The 23,913-nt window shown below is 37.5% G+C and overlaps 1 protein-coding gene across 1 annotated transcript; it reads right to left on the minus strand.

Moving 5' to 3' along the window:
- Nucleotides 1-3,244: 3,244 nt before the first annotated feature.
- LOC136807576 (uncharacterized) lies at nucleotides 3,245-18,612 on the minus strand. Its single transcript, XM_067064159.1, has 6 exons — nucleotides 18,527-18,612; nucleotides 15,037-15,114; nucleotides 13,659-14,626; nucleotides 5,215-11,025; nucleotides 4,696-4,933; nucleotides 3,245-4,127 (listed from the first exon to the last, which is right to left on the minus strand). Exons 3-6 carry the CDS (start codon nucleotides 14,620-14,622, stop codon nucleotides 3,278-3,280), a joined length of 7,863 nt encoding a protein of 2,620 aa, XP_066920260.1. The 5' UTR covers nucleotides 14,623-14,626; nucleotides 15,037-15,114; nucleotides 18,527-18,612; the 3' UTR covers nucleotides 3,245-3,277.
- Nucleotides 18,613-23,913: the final 5,301 nt, after the last annotated feature.

The raw sequence follows: 23,913 nt of genomic DNA on the forward strand, positions 1-23,913 counted from the left end.
AGGTTAAGAAGTTTGTTAAATTTCAAGGCAAACAGAGAAGTCCTTTGGAAGATATGGGACACGAAATACCCCTTGGTAGCACTTTTCTGTGAAATATCAAATCTCCAACTTATTACTAAAAACGGGGGTTATATTATCTTTTTTCAGTGCAATTAAAAGTTGGAAAATGTTAAGTGTTGGTGCATTGGTATTATTGGTATCATTGATTATTTCGAAACGAAGTGAAATCATACAGTATAATTGTTTTTATTGAACAGGATAACTTATATTGCCTTTGTTATTTTGTCATTAAAGAACTTTGCTAATTCCCAAAACACTAAAGACAGTTTGGCTATGAGGTCATTAAAGAGATTGTAAAATGTGTTATGATCGAAAAACTGTTTCATCAATCATATCACTACCCCCGCTTTTAGGAATAAGTTGGAGATTTAATATTTCACAGAAAAGTGCTACCAAGGGGTATTTCGGGTCCCATATCTTCCGAAGGACTTTTCTGTTTGCCTTGAAATTTAATAAACTTCTTAACCTAAGGTTGAAATACCACTAGTGTAAAAATGAACGTTATAGCATAAGTAGAAAAAAAGCTCAATTTTTGCAATTGTAAATTAAACCGCTAAAAATCGCGAATTTTTCAACCAAAAATACATTCAAATATAGCGCTTTTGATTCTCTAAAACAAGCAAAAAAATTTCCATAATTATATTTGACTATCAAAAGTTACAGGCATTCTTGTTTCCACTGCCAATTATATCTGGACGGATTTTAATTTTCCTAAATTTAGACAACGGGACTGCTACCAGGAAATTGTAAAGCGAAAAAAGATTGCCCCACCAACTTCCTTAAAAATCAGAATTACGTATGAAGATATAAGAAAAGCGAACACTAAAGGAAATCGAGGACTAAATCGATCATTTCCTTGCATTTGTGATTTAGTGTTATACTGTTTAAAATCTTGTTTCTTGGTTTTCTAAATGGATAATAAATCAAAATTGAAGTGGGTTATTCCAGATATGGTAAACGCACACCACATGGGAGTAAAGTGGGGTCCACATTTTACAAAATCCAGGGGTAAATATAAAGATAAAGCCTATTGTTCTAGTTTTAGAAATAAAGGAGAATTTTCTCGATGAAGGATTCCATTCGGTGGAAGAGGACGAAGGTGGGTCACATGACAGGCTGAAAAAAAAACATATCCAATAGTTAGGGTAGAATAGTTAGGGTATATAAAATTATTCAAAAAAGCCAAAAGTAACATCTTGATAGCCCAGAATACTTTCACTGGGGTAACCAAATATCACTGTAACGTAAGAGGACAGAGTAAAAATTAGGGATTAAATTGTAACGGTAAATTGATTAAATAAAAATAGACAAAAATAAAAAAACAGAACCATTATCTTCATTGTATTTACATAAAAAATTAGCAGAAAAGTAAAAAAAACCTATGCTAAGAATTTAGTGCCGTAAAACTTAAAAGTTAACAGTTAAAAAAATCTTACAATTAAAATACAGTAGTTGAAATAGAAAATATCTTAAAGAATTAAAAATTACAGGGCGGCCACCTCTTTTTTGCATGAAATCTAGTTTTACATTCAATCAAGTACGAGAATCTGTGCAGTTATTTCTTTAAAATTTGTCAGTGCGTAAAGGTCAAAAATGCAAATGACTAAAATCGATAAGAATGACCCGCTGGTTAGTTGGGTCTACCTAAAAATTTTTCGGAATTTCATATCTTAAGATGAGAGAGACTAAAAAAAATTAATTTGATCATAAATTTAATATCAAGAATATGAAAATTATTTTATTTCACAATGCCGGACAAAAGGTTGTAGACAAATGGAATTTCAGTAAAAAATGATGAGAAATAGAGCAAAATGGCTCTTCAATGTGTCTGAAAGGAGATGGAAGTTAAGAAAAACACTTTTGAAGTCGTTGTATTGCTTTTGAATTGCTTTTGAGGGAACCACACGCAAAAAATCAGCGTTTTGATACTGGTGTAAGCCAGTTAATCAAGCCCTTGTGGTTTGCCCTTGCGGTTAGACTGCAGTGGGTGACTTTGAAAGACAGCTTTGGATGGGTTTGGAAAGCACCCAGAGCCTCTTGGGGACTTGTTTTTGATCGATATTGAAGTATTTTGCAAATATTGCAGAAGTCTACAAACCTTTTGTCCAGCATTGCAGTTCATACTGGAGCAAAGAGCAAATGGTCATTATCTTAAAATTCAAGGCAAAAACTTTCAAAAACAGAACAAAACAAGAAATTTCTATACATACAAACTCTGGATATTTGCGGACGACAGCATTTCTGTACAAATTTCCTCTGAACGATTTTACACATTGAAAGTTTTTTTATTTTCTCCTCAGAGTGTATAATCAGAGTGTATAATCAGAGCTAGATAATTCAATTAATAGAGCAGTTTTATAATGAAAATTGAATACATTTTTATTTCAAATTCAGAGTTTCATGGCGTGCCCACGCAAATCTTCAGTGAAATAAGTGATTTTATAATAAATTTTCATATAAACGATCCAAATGAAATATGCTTTAAATTCAAAAAAAAACAAATTCACAAATATGATTTAAAAATCGAATCAAAAGATGGTGTATCAAAATGCTAATACGATCTGCAAGAATTTTGTATAAGGGGGGGTATAAGAGGCATTAAAAATTTTCGGTGGAAACTCGGAAAGTTCTTTTTCTATAACCAGCCTTAGATATAAGATATTCGTTCATTTATTGGCTTAAAATTTGCAATTTCTTAGCCATTTTTTAAATCGGAGGCAGGCATTGTTGTTAATATTTTTTACTTTTAGGTTTCAGAGGTCGAATATTATAAAAGGTTTGCATGAAATACAATACGGTGCATAAAGCTAAATTTTTCCTGAACTTAACTTGTAAAGATTAAAATCCATCACAATCAAAATTTAATATCATCAAGAGGATAGTGTATATGGAAATACCAAGGGATGCAATCTGCAGTATACCGATTATCTTTCCAACGATGGCAATGTAAATGGTGAGCCTGAAAAAGGAAATGAAATTTCATTTTCATTGACAAGTTATGGTAATTGAGTATGCAACATTTTTGTAAAAACGAAAATGGTTGGTTGAAGAGCTGGAATTGACAAATGATTGATGAGACATTTTCTAAATGCACCCCAACAAACAATAAAGTAGAACAGTACTCGAAGAATTGGCTGGTCATCTTTAAATTGATCCGAATTCAAAAACGTCATAATAGATTGAGAAAAATTCAAGATTAAGTTTAAAGGTACTAACTTTAAGATGGATTCGATATGAGTAGATCTAGTTTTTCCTTCAACTCATTAGAAGTTTTGAACAAAGTTCGAACGTAATTCTCCAATGTCTCGTTGTTCAAATCTCCTTTGATACAATCCCTCAAAGGTTGCGTGTCAAAATACAGGGATAATTCACAGAACGGTCTTGTGATGGTTAGTTCTTTACCAAAATAAATAGTCCCGTATACAATACACGCATCACAAGTTCCGTTAGTATAGAGTTCCGTATGCTGTACATTTCGGACCATCGACACAAAATTCTTCTTCATTTTTTGAGTACCGCTCAATACAAATTGCGGAACAGATGGTTTTCCGTTACGGATGATAACCGGGTTCTCGTGACCGGGAAAAACACTACGGTAAAGATCGGAACCCTCTTTGATCTTCTCTTCTGTGGACATTAACAGACGGACATCCGGATTTGAGCGGAGTTTGCCGGTAAATTCTTGCTTGCGACCATCTAATATTGTGCCATGTACCCAGTTCAAGGGTCGTTCTGTGACCTTTATAACATTGAAGTCATGATCATAATTGATTTGAGCTTCATAGCTTGTACTAGGGTTGACTGAAACTCTCCAAAAAGGTGGAGGGCTTCTCCTCGTGCATTGACCTGAACGGAAGCCACATTGATTGACAAGCTGTCGGTAACATTCCAAAGCAGTTCGGCGTGCACTTTCATCTGTAGTGTTGCTTTTCAAGACACCTGGTGTAAAAGCGGCCGCGATACCACGCTTTGAGCGCTTGTTCTTTGCGACGTTTCGTTTAATTCTTTGTGACGCGCCTTCCTCAACATCTCGAGCACCACCAGGTCTGATATCCACCATGCGGAAACTAGAAAAATTAAAGAACTTGCACGTTAAGGTCGTGGAAAAAGAAAAAGTCAAGTGGCTAATTTTTGTCCAAGATCAAGTTTTCCCTAACTTTCCTAACCCCATGCAAAAACGTGCCGACTTTTCCAGACCAAAAATAATTTTTTTAAAATTCTTACTGGCCAAAATTTTCCTCGACTAAAATAAATTCGGACTTTTTCCGATTAAAGGTACATAATCAGTAGCAACATTTAGGTATATTCCAGAGAAAAAATTGTATATGGAGATCAATTGAAGCTCACTAGACCTCTGTGAATCGTTCAACGATTTGCCCTTCTTTCGCTGTTTTTGCCCTATTTAATCCCTGACGGCGAATAATCTTTCGGCTTACGAACCTCTGGATTTACCTCCCCAATCACATCACCCTTTCACTGCTAAACCCTCCCACCACCTCGATCTTTCAAAGTTTAGAACCCAGGATCTAAAACTTATTCAAAATTTAGATGAAATATCGTTTGAATGGTCTAACTTGAAAACCTCTTGGTGATTGCACACAAAATCATAGATGAATGCTCTAAATATATTTATACCTTGGAGTAGGAGTATTGACTTTTGGTTGAGCGAACAGATTATCATTGGCGCGAAATTCTCCACGTGACCAAGCTTTTCGAGAACGTCGTCCTTTTTCCACTGAAAACTGCAATTCTTGTATTTGTATACTGGTTTGAGAATCTGGCAAATGAGCACCAATATCCACCAAGTAAAAACAACCGAATCGAACAGTTACTTCTAAACCGTTCAATAGATCAGTAGCTCGAGGTCCGTCACCTAAGAAACAAAGTAAATGTTCAAGTTTTCTCTAAAATTCATAAAAATAGCAGTTGCCCATCTATAAACTAAACAAAGTCACTATACAACCCCTGAATTCATTCCTAAGTAGATTGTACAAAATATCAGATTTTGATTTTTAGGCTTGACTGTGAACGGGATAATGTGATTATTAGAGACTTGCAATCATGTATATTACAAGCAAAGGCATGTACGTAACTACATAGGTTTGATAAAACTTTGTAGAATATTGGCTAAAGATTGAATTACTGTGCGCATACCTGTTGGGAATTTTTGGAACTGTTGAAGCAGGTGATTGGTCAATCGTTCAACGCAATCTTCTCCCCAATCCTCTCCTTCACAATTTGTTTGCGTCACGTGGACAGCACTTCTTTGATGCGCATTATGATGTAGTTCGAAAGCACCGAAACTGTTTTCAAATTTCAACACAGCTGAAAGATCTGTGTTGAGACGCACCAGAAAGATTGATGACCCTTCCATGAAGTAACGAGAGGATTTCATTGGTAGTCGACCAAGTACCAAGGCTTTGTTATTGGTGACTAATGTTTTCATTTCGTTCAGCAGATTCTCAATAGACATTCGGCTACCTTCAGCTCGCAGTTCGAAGTTATCTTTCCCATCTTTGACTTCCAATGTGACCAGAGCACCAGAGATTTCAGATAATCTTGCAGCATGAAAGGAACGAGCTTTTCCAATAGCGTATGAAACATTTAGAGGAAGAGTTTTTCGAATACTGGTGTTTTTCTTGGAAGTGACCAGAAAATAATTGAGTAAAGTATTCACATCGCGTGTTGCGGATAGCGCATGGTATGCCATTGCTGCCAGCTTCTTCACATCCTCAACTTGAGATTTATCGAGATAAACTCGAGGTATCCCTGGCGCAGGCCAACGAAGTTCCATGTTGTCAGCCTCTAACGTACTAACGATCCGAAAGAACTCGAAAATATTTTTCCCAAGTTCATACAGGCTTTCAATCCCCACTTGATCCAGTTGTTGATTCAAATACTTGATCCCTGACCATCTGGTTGTCTTGGAGATTGACATTTCCACCATCTCTGGCAATTGTAGAATGTGAATGACAAGAGCATAGAAATCTGCACTGTCCATACGTTTATCTGAAGAGATGGTTGATCGAATCAAACCGGACAAACGAGCCCAACGCACCAGAATCCAAAACACTGGTAACATTATTGGATCTTCTTCGTAAAGATGATGCACGTAAAGCGTTTTACGATATCCAATTTCGTTCATGGAAATGTCGCATAAAATCTCCTTGTCGCCATCCTGGAAAGTACATTTGATGATGGGTACTTTAGCTTCAAGCAGATCTTTCTTTGATGACGTCACTGTATCGACTGCACGTGAGATTATATTACCCAGAAAGAACTTTTGCTGTTCTGTTGGACTCAACTTCTTGAATTCGTCTGGTCGTGGGAAGAGAGATTTGATTTCAAGCAACTTGTTCAATTTCTTTGGAAGAATGCAAACATCGATATCTGAGTCTGTTTCGCAAAGATACATGGATGTTGATCCATACGGTTCGATCAAAAACACACCTTTGTTGATTTTGTACACTTTCTTCATGAAATCGTTAACAGATTTCTCGATGTGTTGCGCTTTCTTGATCTTCTCGATGATTGTACGGCAAAGTTGGGGTGAGTTCTTTTTAAACAACTGCAAAGCTGTTTCACCAATATTCACCAACCGTCGACTGATATTTGTACGTTCCCCTGCTTTGCGAATCTCACAGAGGATATCAGTGATGACCCAAGGAAAGCTTAAGTACAAAACAGCATCAGCTTTTCGTTTGTTGATTTTGATCTCTGGATCGTTGACAATACGATACCAGGCGGATGCTTTCATTCGCTTTTCATCTTCAGTTGAAACATCAGAAAAGAAAATAACTCGATATTTCTCAACGATCGCCTTGTAAGTTGCCTCAACTGCATTCGCTGCTTTTCCTTTGTCTGCCTCCAAATGTTGACTCCAACCAAAGGTTGCTTGGCCAAGAATAATATCTGCTTCAACTTTCAATTCAAATTTTCGCATCAACATATCCATATCATAGGCGTACGAGACATAAACATTAGCCGCGTCCTCGAGATATTCCTCTTGCCCTTGCACCCACAGACTCATGTTCAAAAGCACGTTTGGACGTCCAGTTGAGTTGGCATTTTCAAAATTGTAAACCAATGATCGACATCTTCGATATAAATCACCAAGAATCTTTTTAGATTGATAAGACTCTTTCAGAGATTTCTCCATAAAATCTGGAAAACTTTTGTATTCAAACAGAAGTTGTTTTGGCCATTGTGGTAGAATTCCAGTTTTGGGAAAATCAACAGCTTGAGATTGCGCTTTCGATAGAGTGATTGTCAGAGGGTCTCTAGCTCCATCATCTAGCTGGTCGCAAATTGATAAATGCTTCGTGGCAACTCTACCAAGACAGTCGTTGGACATGAACTTTCCAAAAAATCTCGCCAGAGTTGTTTGAGATGTCACATTGTCTGGTTCCAAAGGCTCATTGGGCATTGCCAGATCTGAGTAGTCACAAGCTGCATGACCAGAACCTGCAGGTGGGATAAGATCAGGATCCCATATGACAGCATACAAATCACCATCTAGATCACCACCACTGCAAGTGGCCGGGATAGATTGAAGACCTTTTACTGGGAAAACAATAACGTTATACAGATGTTTCAATTCTTTCTTGTTGACGGCTTTGAGCGTCGGGCAATCGCCAGGATGGAGACATGGGTTACGAAACACAAGAAGTGGACCCTCCAATACTCGATTGATTCGTTTTCCTTCTTTCAGTTGGACGTAGACTTCATCCTCTTCCAAGACACCATACGGATCAGGTACTCCCATGATCAAACAACCTTGAGTCTGGATGTTCAACGGAATATTGGTTCGTGTTCGTATCTCCCGAGTTCTCAAACGATAAATCCCTTGCAGAATGGAAATCCAATACTTCTCATCGATCAACTCCATTTCAGAATCTTGAATCTCGTCGACGTCGCGCGTTGTAAGAAAATTTCGGAGTTCGTTGAAAGCGATGGACTGCTCGTTAAACATATTTGAGTATCTGGCAATGGCAGCTTCTTGGTAGTTCAACAAAGTTGTGTTCAAGCCCCATTCAATTGGTATGGAGCATAGTAACGTGATGATTTCTCGATTCAGTGAAAGATTCAATAGTCGTGAATAACTGCATACACATAGACTTTCATCTTTGTTTCGAAACTTCTCCATTGATGGTCGAAAAGCGAAGGACTTTCCATTCAATTGTGGATCATCATCAGAGGTCGCCACTACAATCCCTTTGAAACCAGAATATCGAATCTGAAACGCCGATGGTATATCCTTCAAATCCCCGGGAAGTTTTTCCATAAGTCGACGCGCCATTGTATGAGATATTTTGCCGGCACCGTCAGTGAAAAGGTTTCCATCTCTTGCTTTGAGGTCATCAATCATCTGACAATTTGTGGTGAAATTGATGTTGCAGATTGGTTTATCAGCAGTGCCATACAAACCAAGACGTGAAAAGTATTTTGCCACTGATGTGAATTGGGTTGGATCGGGTATAATCATCTTCCTGATCTCTAAAATTTCTTGATAGGTTGGTGTAGAGACGTAGTAACCTTTATGCTCACGAAGCTGACTACCTGTGGAGCAGAGAAAATGATACTGCTTACCATTCAGCTCGACACCATTTTCAACAATATGTTCAAAGCGGTTCAGGATTTTTGAATCTTGAAGTTTTGAGGAGTCTTCATCGCGGAATGTAACGATAACCAGAGGATATTTGGTGTCGACCAACATTCTTAGTAACCTGTTAGAAGCCACTGGCACAGAGGGTAGGTGGACGACCCGCAAAGGTGTGATAAAAGCTCGTTTGATGAGGTGGTGGCCCTTTGGAACGACATCCTCTAAGAAATGTCGACGATTCTTCGGTACTGCAGCAAAGGCATTGTATGTTTCATTCAAATTTCGATCGAAGCCATAAAAGAATGGTAAACGTTGATTGGAACAGCTCTTCTGGACCACTTTATCAATGAGGTATTTATCTTGTGGATCACTCTTGGACATTATCACGTTCACTGTCTGTTCTTGTAGGCTTGGTGGAAAACAAAATGATCGACTGTCTTTTAAACACTGCAATGACCATAACGCATCATCTAACCTTGGAAGAGCTGAAAAGTCCTGTACATGTGACTCTATATTAGTTTCATCTTTGATTTTCAAGCTGACGTTGTAGTAAGGAACAGGACAAACGTTGTCTAATACATTGGTTAATTGGTAAAGATCGCAGAACTCGAAATTAAGCACCAGGACAGAATAATCTGCAAGTGCCATCATTATTGGATCATAATTCATAATGCTTGCTCGAACCTCCTTGTTAAGAACGTCCCTCTTCATAAAAGGAGGATGTTTCAATGGGATGGCAAGACTGACGGATGAAGGAGTCGATGATAACAAAACGAAATTCTCGATGGAAGTTAGTGGAATGATTGCATGTTTTTGTGGATTAAAAAATGCGGTGCCAGGAGAGTTTTCGTCGTCATAAGAGAATTTGATATCCTTTTCTTGAAATTTGATATCCACAATTTGATCGCAGTGAAATTTCTTGATGAATGTTTTCTTGTCTGTAAAATATCCCATCTGTAAATTGGTGCAAGTCACTTGACCATTGCCAGCTAAAGGTTGTACCGGAAATTTAGCTTTGGACCATACAGGTAGAATAGTTGATCTGTCCAATTGGATAGAATACGGGAAAACATTACAGAAAGCTGCGTACGTATCAGGAGGTTGGGAATTGGAATGACACTTCACACTGACCAAGAAGACACAAGTTTCTTCTGAAAATATCCTTTTTGGTAAGGAGTAAACTTTCTTGTTTTCTTCACTCAACAAGATGAGTCTGTTGACAACGAACTCTTCACACTCTTGCAGATCCTCCAGTAACTTGGTCTTGATTTCATTCGGATTGATTCCTTTCACAGGATCACAATAAACAACAAAGGAAAAGTCACTGTCCAATCCATCCCCAAGTATTGAAAATTGTTTTTCTTTCAGAGACGACAATTGATCATCTTTCTCCATCTCTGCTTGAATCTTTCTCATGATCTCTTTGGACAGTTCGGAGAAAAGAGCACAAGAGCTTTCCTTTTGCCTCATCACAGCAAGCATCATTTGTTCTTGTAGTCGTAGATCACTATTCGTGTTGAGTGTTGCTTGGGAATTGTAAATGTAGAAACGACTTCCTTGCTTTCTTGCTCGCCCCTTCGCTTGAATGAACTTGATCAGAGATTGTACGTCAGTGAAACAAACAACTAGATCGCAAGTTGCCACATCCAAACCTTCCTCAAGTACAGATGTACAAACCAAAACATTACATTTACCAGTTGAAAATTTCTCCAATTTTCCTTTTTGATCAAATTCCCAATCCATTCCATCATATCCACCATGACCAACAACTCGATCTGGATGCAGTTCTGGGAATTCTTCTTGCAAACGTTTGGTAAGGATAGTACAAATGCTCCTTGTTCTGACAAAAATCAAAATCTTGGATTCTTTACTCATATCTCTGATGGTTGTAATCAACTTCTGAAATCTGTTAGAGATCTCCTTATGTTGCCCTCTACATAACCATGAGAATTTATCCTCTGATTCCAAAATCTTCAATCCGTATTCAGTTCCCAAGATGTCAGCAGTCACCATTGTTTCCAGAAGAAGTTTTGCCTCTTTGACCAATTGTTCAAGGTCTCTGAATTTATCACCGTATTCGCTGTCAATGCCCCTTAGATCACCAAGCACATGATGGGCATTTAACAGTGTCATCTTGAGTGGTTCAATATCCTTGATCTTGACCAGGTCTGAAATACATTTGCAATATTTCATGAATTGATCAAAAACAGTCACAATAAATTCGTTTTGAGCAGATGTTCTTTTCATAGTGATGGTCTCAACTTTTTGATCAGATGTTGGTAATCTTGGACTAAAAATCTTGACGTTAGGAAAACTCTTCAGAAATTCTTCCAGGCGATTTTGACATTGAATAAGAGTTTTACCTGAAAATGAAAATAAAAAGAAATCATAACAAGTGATACTTTTATGGACCTACCTATTTGTGCATTTAACATATTTATAATTGATATATACGTGACGTGACCATTAAACAATCATTCAGAACACAAGCATTGACGATCTATTAAAATTAGTCGTTTGTTTCTTATGAAAAAAAAAACATTTAGAAACCAAAGTTTCATGCTCTTGAAATATTCTTTCATATTCAAGACTTCGTGAGCAAAAAACCATCCATCTCGTCAAAAAAAATAGTAATTTGGCTAAGAAAATTAATGTATGCTTATTAATAGTGATTCTTATAAATAAACATGCGTTTTTTTAACTGAAAAATCTGCAAATCTGCTTGAGCCATCTTTTACCTACTTTCATGCAAAAAATCAATGATCCAATATTTCACAAAGTCCAAAAAACTCTTTTTTTGACCGTTTTTTAGCTGAAATTTACCCCAAAGATTTTATATCAAAAATCGAGCTCCGTCACATTCAAGGGTTTATAGTTATGCATCTTTGTGCAAAAAATCATAAACAATGAAAGAGCCAATCTCGAGAAAAGCTAATACCTAAGTAATTGATAATGTGCTTATAAAAATATATCGAATTTGGCCAGTTCTTCTATAAAAACACGCCAAGCAACCAAAATTTCACGTCTAAACACACATATTCTTCAAAAGTAAGCCCTCATGAGCAAAAAAAACATCTATCTCATAAAAAAAATTGAGTAATTTGACTGAGAACATTGATATATGCTTGTTAATAGTGATTCTTATAGATAAACATGCGTTTTTGAGTCAACAAATTTTTTTTGAAAAATCCTGCTTGAGTAATCTTTTACCTATGATGGTACCCTACTTTTTCGCAAAGTCCAAAAAACCCGTTTTTTAGCCGTTTCTTGGCCCAAATTTGCCCAAAAACATTTTTTTTCAAAAATCAGGCTCCGTCACATTCGAGGGTTATGCATCTTTGTGCAAAAAATCATAAAGAATGAAAGAGCCAATCTCGAGAAAAGCTAATACCTAAGTAATTAATAATGTGCTTATAAAAAAATAGTCGAACGTGCGCAACGCACTGGGCTCAACTTCAGTGGCTTCAAATTATTTATAGGCCCAATTGTAGACCCCCAGATATTTACCCAATGAACAAGTGTGCCAAATTCCAACCAAATCCGACCATTTTGGAGGGCTGTAGGCTGCTTCAAAGCTTTAGCCTCGTTTTGGCAAAAAACTCGTCCCCAGGCCCCAAAAATCTAAATTTGAAAAATGCAAAAAGCACCCCCAGATATTCACCCAAGGAACAAGTGTGCAAAATTTCAGCCAGCATCGAACAATTTTTGAAGTCTCCAGGCTGCCCCAAAATTTTAGCCTCGTTTTGGCGAAAAACTCGTCCCCAGGCCCCAAAAATCAAAACTTTCAAAAAATGAAAAAAACACCCCCAGATATTCACCCAAGGAACAAGTGTGCCAAATTTCAGTCAAATCCGACCTTTTTTGAAGTGTCCAGGCTGCCCCAAAGTTTTAGCCTCGTTTTGGCGAAAAACTCGTCCCCAGGCCCCAAAAATCAAAATTTTCAAAAAATGAAAAAAACACCCCCAGATATTCACCCAAGGAACAAGTGTGCCAAATTTCAGTCAAATCCGACTTTTTTTGAAGTGTCCAGCCTGCCCTAAAGTTTTCGGACGGACATACATACATACATACATACATACAGACATACATACAGACATTCTCAGATTATAGCTCAACTGAAGTTGAGAATATATTGAATTTGGCAAGTTTTTCTATAAAAACACGCCAAGCATGAACCAAAATTTCCTGTCTAAACACACATATTCTTCAAAAGTAAGCTCTCATGAGCAAAAAAAAACATATATCTCATAAAAAAATTGAGTAATTGGACTAAGAACATTGATGTATGCTTGTTAATAGTGATTCTTATAAATAATCATGCGTTTTTTGAGCCAACAAAATTTTTTTGCGAAAATCTGCTTGAGCCATCTTTTACCTATGATGGTACCCTACTTTCATGCAAAAAATCAGAAAAAATTAATGATCCGACTTTTCACAAAATCCAAACAACCCATTTTTTAGCCGTTTTTTAAATTTTTGTTTCGAAAATCGGGCTCCGTCACATTCGAGGGTTTATAGTTACACATCTTTGTGCAAAAAATCTGAAAAAACTAATGAGCCGATCTCGACAAAAGTTGGTAACGAACGAACGAACGAACGAACGAACGAACGAACGAACGAACGAACGAACGAACGAACGAACGAACGAACGAACGAACGAACGAACGAACGAACGAACGAACGAACGAACGAACGAACGAACGAACGAACGAACGAACGAACGAACGAACGAACGAACGAACGAACGAACGAACGAACGAACGAACGAACGAACGAACGAACGAACGAACGAACGAACGGGTTAATTTATAGGACCTCCACCGGGGTTGGTCCAAAAAAATATTTTGAGTCTTTTTGACTCAATTTGACTCAAGAATTCATGTTATTGATAGAAATTTATAAATTCAGAATTGCCTCTTGCTTCGAATCATTGCAAGTGGCAAATTTGAAAAGAAATAAAACTTAAATTATTTGTCCAAACGAAGGTTATTAATACCATTGACCGGAGATGCAGTTAATCCTAAAATTCGTGGTTGATATTGGACATTCTGCTTGGTGAAGAGCTGCAAAACATCAACATATCGATGACCACCAGTCAAATGGTGACATTCATCAAAAACAACAGCACAAAACAAATTGATATCGATCATCTTTCGTTGGACCATCTCGTAAAAAGCTCCTGCAGTGACGACAAGAACATCAAATCTCATATTGTTGATTTGTTGGATCTTATATGTAGTTTTATTCTCGCCACAAATTTTGGCAACGCGAAGTTTGGTGTCGGCATGTATAGCATCACCTTGTTGAAAGACTAATGGTATGCGATCAACAATCATCAAGCCAAGTTTCTCAGGATTCAAACTACACATACGAGCCAAAAACATGGAAGCTATGAGTGTTTTGCCGCTTCCTGTTTTAAGCACAACAACCAAGTTTCGTTGTAGAACTTCAATGAACGCTTCAATCTGGTATTGTCTTGGTTTCTTGACCAGTGATACACTAAACCATTCAAAGTGCTGGAGATTTTGGAGAGACGGAAAAACAATGTCTTGTTTAATAACAGAGATCTTTTTTGTTTCCACACTTTCTTCGACATCCAAAACATTGAAAAACGTTGATGGATCTCTTGTTTCGATTACTTTGAATTCTTTATATAAAATCCTCCATCTCTCTTTCTTACCAAACTTTCTACCATTCAACTTGACTTTATCACAACCAAACGCTACAAACATCTTTCCTCCAGGTCCAAATGGAATAGAGCAACCCAAATTTCCAGAGCATACGCCACATTTTACACGGACTTTTTTTTGGCTTTCCCTTTCTTCAATCAGTTTTTTGGTTTGGAAGGTTATTTCTTTCAATTCTGGTTTCACTGATAGGAAAATTTCAACATCGCTTTTGATATAGAAAAACAGATCCTTCAACTCCAAGGTACGGGTATGACACTTTGGACATTCCATGTTTCTGGAAAAGAAAATAAATCAGTTCAGCTTCCAAACTGAAAACACGCTTTCATATAAGAAAGGCTTCTACAGTGACCCAAATCACGAAAAATGCCTAAGGAACATCTCATGGGTGCGGTTAACAGACTTTGATGAGCATGTAGTCATTTTTTGCATTGTTTTGATTAAATTGATTGCTAAGTGCAAAAACTTTATTCTTTTCTATCATAAAAGTTTTAATTTTTCAGTCCACATACCACAGTATAAAGTATAAAGTCTCAAAGATATCTTGCCATCAAATTAAACTAATCACAATCAGTTAAATTTAGTTAATCTAAATTAAACAAAATTCAGCAAAAGAGCAATATTGCAAGGAAATCCTTATCCTATACACATAATGAGAAAAGATCAAAAATATGAAATATTTCAAACCTGTTTATCTATCATTTAAGTATTAAATTTCTTTAAAACATCCTGATTCCTTTGATCCGGGTTATTACTGAACCATATCTATGGAGTAAATAAAATAACATAAAAAGCCTTTTTTTGTTTTCATGGAGTAAATAAATGGAGAAAATTTGTTTTAAAATAAAGCTTAGTTTTTTCATAAGGTAAAAAAGGAATAATTTCAAAATAATCTGTTTGCTTTCGAACAGCGATAGAAAAAGATGCGGACAAGAAATAAGTGCAAGAAGGTATCTTTGATCCAGGTTAGGCACTCATACTCATACAATTTTAGTTAATTTACAGAATTTAAGAAGTCCAATTTTATTTTAATATCTTGAGTTCTACTTTGCCAATGCAGATCAAAATCAAGGCTGGGGTCCAAAATACAAAATATTGTATGAAATAACTATGATTTTTTTTACCGAAAATAAAAGAGTGCCACAATGCTAGGTGTAAAACTGAGTACATCCTACTAGAATAACATTTATTTTAATAGGTTGACTTCATTTGTAGGTCTAAAAAAGATTTGCAGACATGTTTGATGTATCAAATTTTAGAGGTATCTAAATCAACCAGGGCAATTGATCTGCTCATAGGGAGGTGGGCTGGCCCAGTTTTCCATAGGGGGGCTCATTCAGGTGAGATGGAATTTCCTTGTAATCATATGGGAGGTGGATCATCCTGGCTGAATGGAAGGGGATGGTTTCAGGGGTACACGATTCCGCAATTCCGCCAATTTTTTCTCCAATTTCTGCCAAACCATCTAAAAATGAACCAAAATTCCGCCACCAAAAATTCCTTTGAAATTCAAGATTTTTGCCAAAATTTCCGCAAATTTTGAATATTTTTTACCAATTCCGAATTTCCGCAAAAACTTTTGCTAAATTCTGTTTTTCCGCACTAAGATTGTCTAATTTTCTGTCTCAGAGAACCCAATTTTTGTAATTCTGTCTAAATCTTTGCCAAATTCTGCCATTCCCTTAAAAAAAGGGCCAATTCTGCTCCTCTGCCAAGGTTATTTTGTGACTTTCAAGCTCTAACCCTTATCCCAGCTTCTCATGAACTAATACCCCTGGTTTATGGTTTATGGAATGACAGATGAGGAAAAATTATGTTAGATCTACCGTAGCTTTGTGTAATGTCGACATACCTTGTCTAATTCCGCCATGCCATAGCAATTATTTTTTAACAGCTTATTCAGAGGGTTTTATTTATAAAGATTTTAAAGACCAGGTAGTTGCCATGACAAAATTAGATAAGGTATATTGGCATTACAGGCACAAAGTTATGGTACAACTGATGTACCATAAGTTGTTCTAATATCGACATCCCTCGTCTAATTCCAACACCCTTCTTTATAGCGTCAGTCCCCCCGCCCTGCTGATTGGAGGGGGGTTACACCCTAAAATTTTCCCGAAAAAGAAGGGGGCTGGAAGTACACCACTTTTTTGGGGGGACCTATGTACTTAGGGGGAGCTAAAATCTCATCACTTAACGTGGGGGCTAAAGTAATTCTGCTTAATAGTTGGCTTCAATTACTCAAATTGAAGCTCATGAATCTGAAAAATTTTCGCTTGCAGTGCAATATGTTTATAGAAAATGTCCAAAATATTTTATCTTAAAGGGGAATTAATGTTTGGAATTAACCCTGAGATTTTTTTCTCGAAACATTAAAGAGGAAGAAAAATGTGATCAAACAAAAAAAGAACCACTTCATAATGTCTTTTATTCATTGAGTTATTCAATCTTTAATTTCTCACAATTTTGACTCTACAATGGAGAAAAACTCCCCCACTGTTGATTTTGTGACGTCACATGCGCTCCAACTATTCTTACTGTTACACTCTATTTGGTTATAAAAGAGATAAAAAACATAAGAAATTAATCTTTTTTAAAGTAGTTATAGCAAAACGTTGAAGAAATAATACTAGGAGAGTCTAGTTAGTATTCCAAAGGTGCAGTGAACTTTCTAACGGTAAAAAGAAACTCAAAAACTGCATTTTAAATCATCATTCACCACTCTTCCCTTATAAAAAAGAGAAACACAGGGTGTGTGCTACGTCACATTTTTCGTATCCATAGGAACGCAAGGGAATTTTCAAACAACTCTTATTAAGGATGTAGAAGAGTAAAGCCCTATAAACCATATATATTTGAAATTGTCTCAATGAGCTCTATTTGAATCTGTAATTTATTTGTTTACAATTTTGAAACGTTAATTCCCCTTTAAACTTAGGCGAGGCTCAATTGATAGCTTGGTTCGTGTAGAAAAAGCGTTTCACTTTGAGTCGAAAAAAAAATTACCTCCTTTTCACATGATAACTACTATCTCTGCGGTTCTTTTTTAACTGGCTGTTTTGATTCTTCTATAAACAACATCCACTGCGCGCACAGAAAATGTCCCAGTGTAACCCGTACTTAAAAACAAACATTGAACACCTAAAAGCAGAGACTCGCAGCTGTATTCCTTTAAGCACACGCCACTGCACGCCACGAACGCCTTAATCTCTAACTAGAAGTTATCTTGCGATCGAGGCGCGTGCCTATGTGGATCCAGGCTTTAGGCTATTTCTTTACATTTGCGTATGAATTCCAGGATTGCACGATTGCTGGAGGAATTTCAAAAATTGAGGTTTTTGGTGGGAAAATGACCGACCGACCGACCGACCGACCGACCGACCGACCGACCGACCGACCGACCGACCGACCGACCGACCGACCGACCGACCGACCGACCGACCGACCGACCGACCGACCGACCGACCGACCGACCGACCGACCGACCGACCGACCGACCGACCGACCGACCGACCGACCGACCGACCGACCGACCGAAACACAATTTACATTGGAAAACCCTTTTTTACTGGATCAATTTTTTTAAAGTGTCAAAAGACCTGGGGGCTAACAAAAAAATCATAAATCTTTGGGGGGACTTAAAACTCAGGGGGAACCTAATTTTTGCCTGGGACCTAAACCCAGGCTGACGCTATGTTCTTTAGAGAAATAAAAGAATGATATGAAAGCTTGAATCACTGATTGAAAAAGGATTATTTCTCTCTGACTACTAAGCAAAGAAAAACAGTTTCAACGTTTCTATAAATTTCAGCTGATAAAAAGGGTGTCGGAATTAGAGGAGGGGTGTCGACATTATTCCAAGTTACGGTACTTTCTTGCAAGTATTATCAAAAATCAAAAATGAGATAGGATAGGAAACCTGACTAAAGATTAAGGATGTGCATATTGAAATAGTTGAAACTAGACACATAAAACAGATTTCGCTTGCTGAAGAGTGACCAAGTGTAATCTGTTTTCTGTGTGTTCTACTATCACTTTCAAAACCAGTCTGGCTGGAGTTTCTGGTCTGGACGAGTTAAATATAATATCATTATTAACTGATTAAAGCGATACAGACAATTAGATAATAGCCTAATAGTACTTTGATTCGTACTTCAGTTACTTGTTTGAGACTTACCAGAATTATGATCTCACTGTCAGTGATCTATCGTTAGAATAACTTGTCGTCTTTCTCAATGGAGAATTAAGAGATCTTTGTCTTGCAGGCAAACTTTTCAAAGAACCCGGGTCCTCGGTGTCGGTTAAATTGTAAATGACTACCAAGGCGAAAATTTTTTCAAACTGCGGAAACGTTTAGACGGGGGTATGGTGGTTCCATTTAGACGGGGGTTCTGTTATTATCAGTTAGGTAAGGTCAGGGTTGCTAGTAACGGCTTGTCACTGTGCCGGGTGCATACTCGGCGCCTTGGGCCCCGCAGGGTTGCTAGTAACGGCTCGAATTTCAGTCAGGTTAAAAAAGGGGTACTTTTACCCATATTATAATAACATTACCCCCGTCTTTTTTGTCATTCTATAAGTATTTACAAATTTTGTGTTCTGCTGTGCGAGTGTGGCTCAACGGATAGCGCGCTGGATTTCTGATCAGAGATTCTTTCATTTGATGGGTTCGAATCCCGGTCGGGTCGATATTTGGAGAAAGTTTGAAATATAGAAAAGTTAGTAGAAATCAGCAGAAAACAAGTCTCAGAAAGTCAGAAAATAGAAAAGACTAGGAGATAGAATGGAAGATAGGAAGTAGAGAAAGTAGAAAAAATCCTGGAGAGTCATTTACAATCTACACACGACCCGGGTCCTCCTTTTTTTATTTTCAATATTTTTTGCACCCCAGCAAAGTTCTCGGAAAAAGTAGGTCACATGTCACATGTAAAAAAAGTTAAATCCCCGCTCTCACGTTACAAGCCGATTCCCAGCGATCTTTCTTTGTGGAGATGTGGGCAGAGCGTTAAACTTTGGTTAGGGGCTAGATAATAAAAAACATAGAAATTGCTGATGTATGCAATAAACTGGTAAACTCCGAAAATTTGCAAAACTTTACGGATACCGTAAGTTACATATTTGCTGACACCGGAAAATTTTGCCGTTTTTAGTTACTGCTCTAAAATAAGATATTCCTTGACTTTCCGATTTCAGATCAGACTTTGTACCTTGTTGCACTCGTTGCACTCACCCACCAGCTCACCGCTCTCACGCTCTCACTGCTGCACTGTTCACCTTATCTTATGTAAGAAATATTTATAAAGTTTTCTAGGCTCAAAGTATATAATTTTTAAACATATATACTCTGAGCTTAATTGCGAACAAACTTGGTTGAGCTTGGTTGAAGCTGATTGAAGCATGCTTCTTTTTTTTCTGGGCCTTTTTGCTACTTTTTTCCCAAAATGGGATATACCGTAAGTTGGTCTAATATCGACATCCCTCGTCTAATTTCGACACCCTTTTTTAGAGACAGGGATAATATGAAAGCTTGAATCACTGTTTGAAAAAGAAAGATTCCTCTCTGACAAAGCAAAGAAAAACAGTTTCAACCTTTCTATCAATTTCAGCTGATAAAAAGGGTGTCGAAATTAGAGGAGGGATGTCGAAATTAGACCAAGTTACGGTACCGTATGGTGTCTAATACTAAGGTCGTGGCTTCTTCACAAAGACGAAAGACATATCTGGACTTATTTTGTACTTTCCAGTCTCTTGTTTGTAGTTTTTCTGACTTCCTGGTTCTATGTGAGTTATTTTCTATGTTTTCTAACTGCCAGACGATCTCAATCGAAAGGAATCGACGATCGAACCAGTCAAACCAAATCAAATGCAATCGACCGATTGAAATTCGATTGTCGAACGCAATCGAATCTCAATCGAACGTCAAAATTCTGGCTGGGTAATATTCGATTGTTGTTCGATTGTTGTTCGACTGGTTCCATCGTCGATTCCGTTCGACTGAGATCGTCTGGCTTTATTTTTGCAGCACGACCCTCGACATGGCCCAAGTGCCAAGAATTCTCGGGCCAAAACTTTTATTGGAATTCGCGTAAAGCCTGAGTATGGCCCGAGCTGGCCCGAGAATTCGGGCCGTGTTCAGGCCACACGCGGGGCACACATGGGCCACACTTGGGCCAATTTTTGAAAACATGATTTAAACAGGCGTGTAATTTCAGGACTGAATTTTTTTAACATTTTCTTTGAGAAAAACTTGGCTTCTCTTAATTATATTAAATATGTGAATGTTGTAAATTCATATAAATATTAAATGTCTTATTTGGTATGAAAACATAGTTATAAATATACTTAGGGTGCTGGAAATATTTGCTAGTATAAGATAATGTCTAAAAATCAAAAGGACAGTTGTCAATTTCATGGCATGGGTTGTTTCTTGATTTCTTGAGTCTTTAAAAGGTAGGAAATAAAAAACTTGAAAAGAGCGCCGCCCTCTAAAGAGCGCCGCACCTAAAATTACATAAAATTTTAAGAGCGCCGCGGCGCTTAGTTGAGGAAATACGGTACCTAACTTAGGAGTTTATTAGGCTGCTGGCACCCATTACAGTAACGGATTCGATTTGAACGATTTGATAACGATTAGAATCTAGATCAAAACATTCGAAAGAGAATTCGTCACTGTAATGTCTTCAATTTTTCTCAATCGAATGCGAGAAGACAGGATACTGTTTATATCGCACCTCAACGTCTTTTGACCAATTAAATCGCTAGAATCTTACTGTCGCGCTGTCTTAATTTTTCATCTTTAATCTGCTCTTCCGCAATCGATTGAACTCATCGTTAATCTATAAGAGAACAGATTTATAGGATTCAGTAATTCGCCCCTACTCCGTACTTAGATTAGACTCCCCAGCCAGACAGGCTTAAATGTGTTATGAAAAAGGAGGCCCGAACATGGCCCGAATGACTCGGGTCATGTTCGGGCCAAAAGAATTGATAGGGTCTCTCGGCCCGAACATGGCCAGAAGAGGCCCGAGAATTCTCGGGCCATGTCAAGGGTCATCTTGCAGCTTCCCAACATCCAAGCTCTCAAACATCACAAGCCAAATGAAATTATGCGATGAACAATCCGGGGGTCAATGAATCGACGATCGAACGCAATCGAACATCAATCGAACGCAATCGAATATCAATCGAATCTGAAAATGCGGGATTATTCGATTGAGATTCGATTGCGTTCGAAAATCGAATTTCAATCGGTCGATTGCGTTCGATTTGGTTCCAATGGTTCGATCGTTGATTCCGTTCGATTGAGATCGTCTGGTAACTGACTGAATGATTAACCGAAAGATCGCCACCGGTGGGATTCAAACCCTTGCCAAATGCAAAGTTCCTTCGTTTGGAAATCCAATGCCTTATCCGCCACTGCGCCTCAGATTCATGCCAGGAAAACGTTTCTGACGGTTATTTATATTGTACAAACTACAGACCAGACTGTATTTAGGGTGGACAGGCCAAAATCTTCCCCTCAAATTTTAGAAACCAAACTAATTTGTTTTGAAAGTCTTTACCTTTGTGAGAAAAATGAAGGGTCATTTATTAGAATAGGTAGCTAAAGTATTCCTAAAGTTATTCCATTTTCAAAAAAAAAATCACCTTCCTTTTCAAAGAATCGCCTCCTTACATCACGCCAGCAAGAAATAATTTTCGGAAGCACCAAACTTGCGCCAAAAATGGCGGATGAAATCTAATCTTTCGTGTGATGGCAGGGTGTGTGGGGAGTTTTGCCGGTGCAGTCTGAAAATCGGCCCAATGACTGTTAAACTTTGCTTATCGCTAATGAGCTGGAAATGATAGCTGAAAACAAATTTCACCACTAGAATGTAGAAAGCTGAAATCCTTTGCTTTCAGATGGTGTATGGCGCTTAAATGAAAAATCCGCAATCTTGTTAAATAATCGAAATTTCTTCTATTTTTTGAAATTCCAGATGGCCTGTAGATTTTCAAATAAAGCGTATTGTGATAGATTGTAGCCTAATCTTACCCTGGGTTTACTAAAAAAAAACGCGATTGAAAAGATGAACCATTTGTTTCAATGTGGGTCGAGAATTTTCCGGTGCCCTAGTCAGCGCTAAGTTGTGTTTTCACCTTGATTTTGAAAAACATCAATATCTTTGGAAAGAAAATAGATACCTGTATGCAGTTTTTTTTACTTGTTTCCCTGATAATTCCTGATTGATTTAAAAAAAGAATGAACAGATTTGGATGATTTAAAGGTAAGTACTAATGTATTGAAGTTCATTTTTGTGAATTCTTCTTCGTTCCGCACAAAAAATCCCAACGAGTGCACACCCTACTACCGTAGGACGGGGGGAATCGGATACCCGGGGTGAATCGGATAATTTGTTTAATCGCCTCTCATACTTCATTGACAATGTCTTTTTCCATTCTGTTTTCAGATTCCGTTCACTGATCGATCAAGCTATCGGAAAAATATGACTTCGAAGATTTGGAACATGTTCTATTTTGAAATTGAAGAAGAAAACCTTCTGATTTTCGGACCCTTTTTTGAAATGCCGAATAAGAAAAAATGAAGCGACCGTGATTGGAGATTCCTTTGGCATTGTGTTCTACGAAAGCCAATTGTATACAATCTTTGGTTCACTAAACGAAAAACAATGTCTATTCTTCGTATTTTCATTTTAAAGTTAGGGCGGAAAATTGTTCGCGTTACAACGCGAATCGCCTTTTCCCACCCATTTTTTGAGGCGGCTTTTAATGCTACGGCACCGAACAGAGAAAATACACTAGATCCAAATATACAATTACCGCACACTTGCACGTCGTAAACAATTTTTCAATTATATGACGTCATTTTTCGTGTGGACAGTAACGATTTTTTTAATTATTGTTATGAGAGGTAATAAATATACGTTGTCCTTAGTTCTTTATGTCTCAAATTCCCGAGTGGATTGAAAAAGATTTTTGCTTTGTAATGTACTACAGAGAAAACCCCCTAAATTTTGTAGCATATGAACAAAGACTATTTTTATTATAAGAAAAAATTACCCAAATCCATAACAAAATGCATAATAGTCTATTGGTCTAATAATATAAACGGTGCCCTTTTAAGTTCTTGTAATGCACGAAGTTTTATGGTTGAACCGGGGGCTATTGGGTTATTTCCAGTGCCCTGTTAAAGTGTATAAAATGGCAAGAGTGACAAGGATTTTCAAGCACATATTTTTAAGTGTGTATGTGAAGAAAGAAAATCATCTACATAATACACAAGGTACGTTTCATAGCAACTTTTCATTCAACTTATATTTTACTTTCTCATCCAAAGCTCCCTGCCACAAACGGGCGGACTTGATTTTCGCATCTTTATGGGGAAAGTCCCTATGACTTAGCATTTCCCCTCACCCACGTTTTATAAGATGGACATTTTCCTAATACTGGGATTTCGAGCCCTGCCCCAGCTGACACACAACATTATTTTAACGTTCATCTATCTAACGTTGTACAGTATGGACGTTGTGAACGTTAGATGAACGTTAAAACAACGTTGTGTGCAAA

The sequence above is a fragment of the Clytia hemisphaerica genome, unplaced genomic scaffold, assembly GCF_902728285.1.
Source record: "Clytia hemisphaerica strain Z4C2 unplaced genomic scaffold, Clytia hemisphaerica genome assembly, whole genome shotgun sequence".
NCBI lineage: Eukaryota > Metazoa > Cnidaria > Hydrozoa > Leptothecata > Clytiidae > Clytia > Clytia hemisphaerica.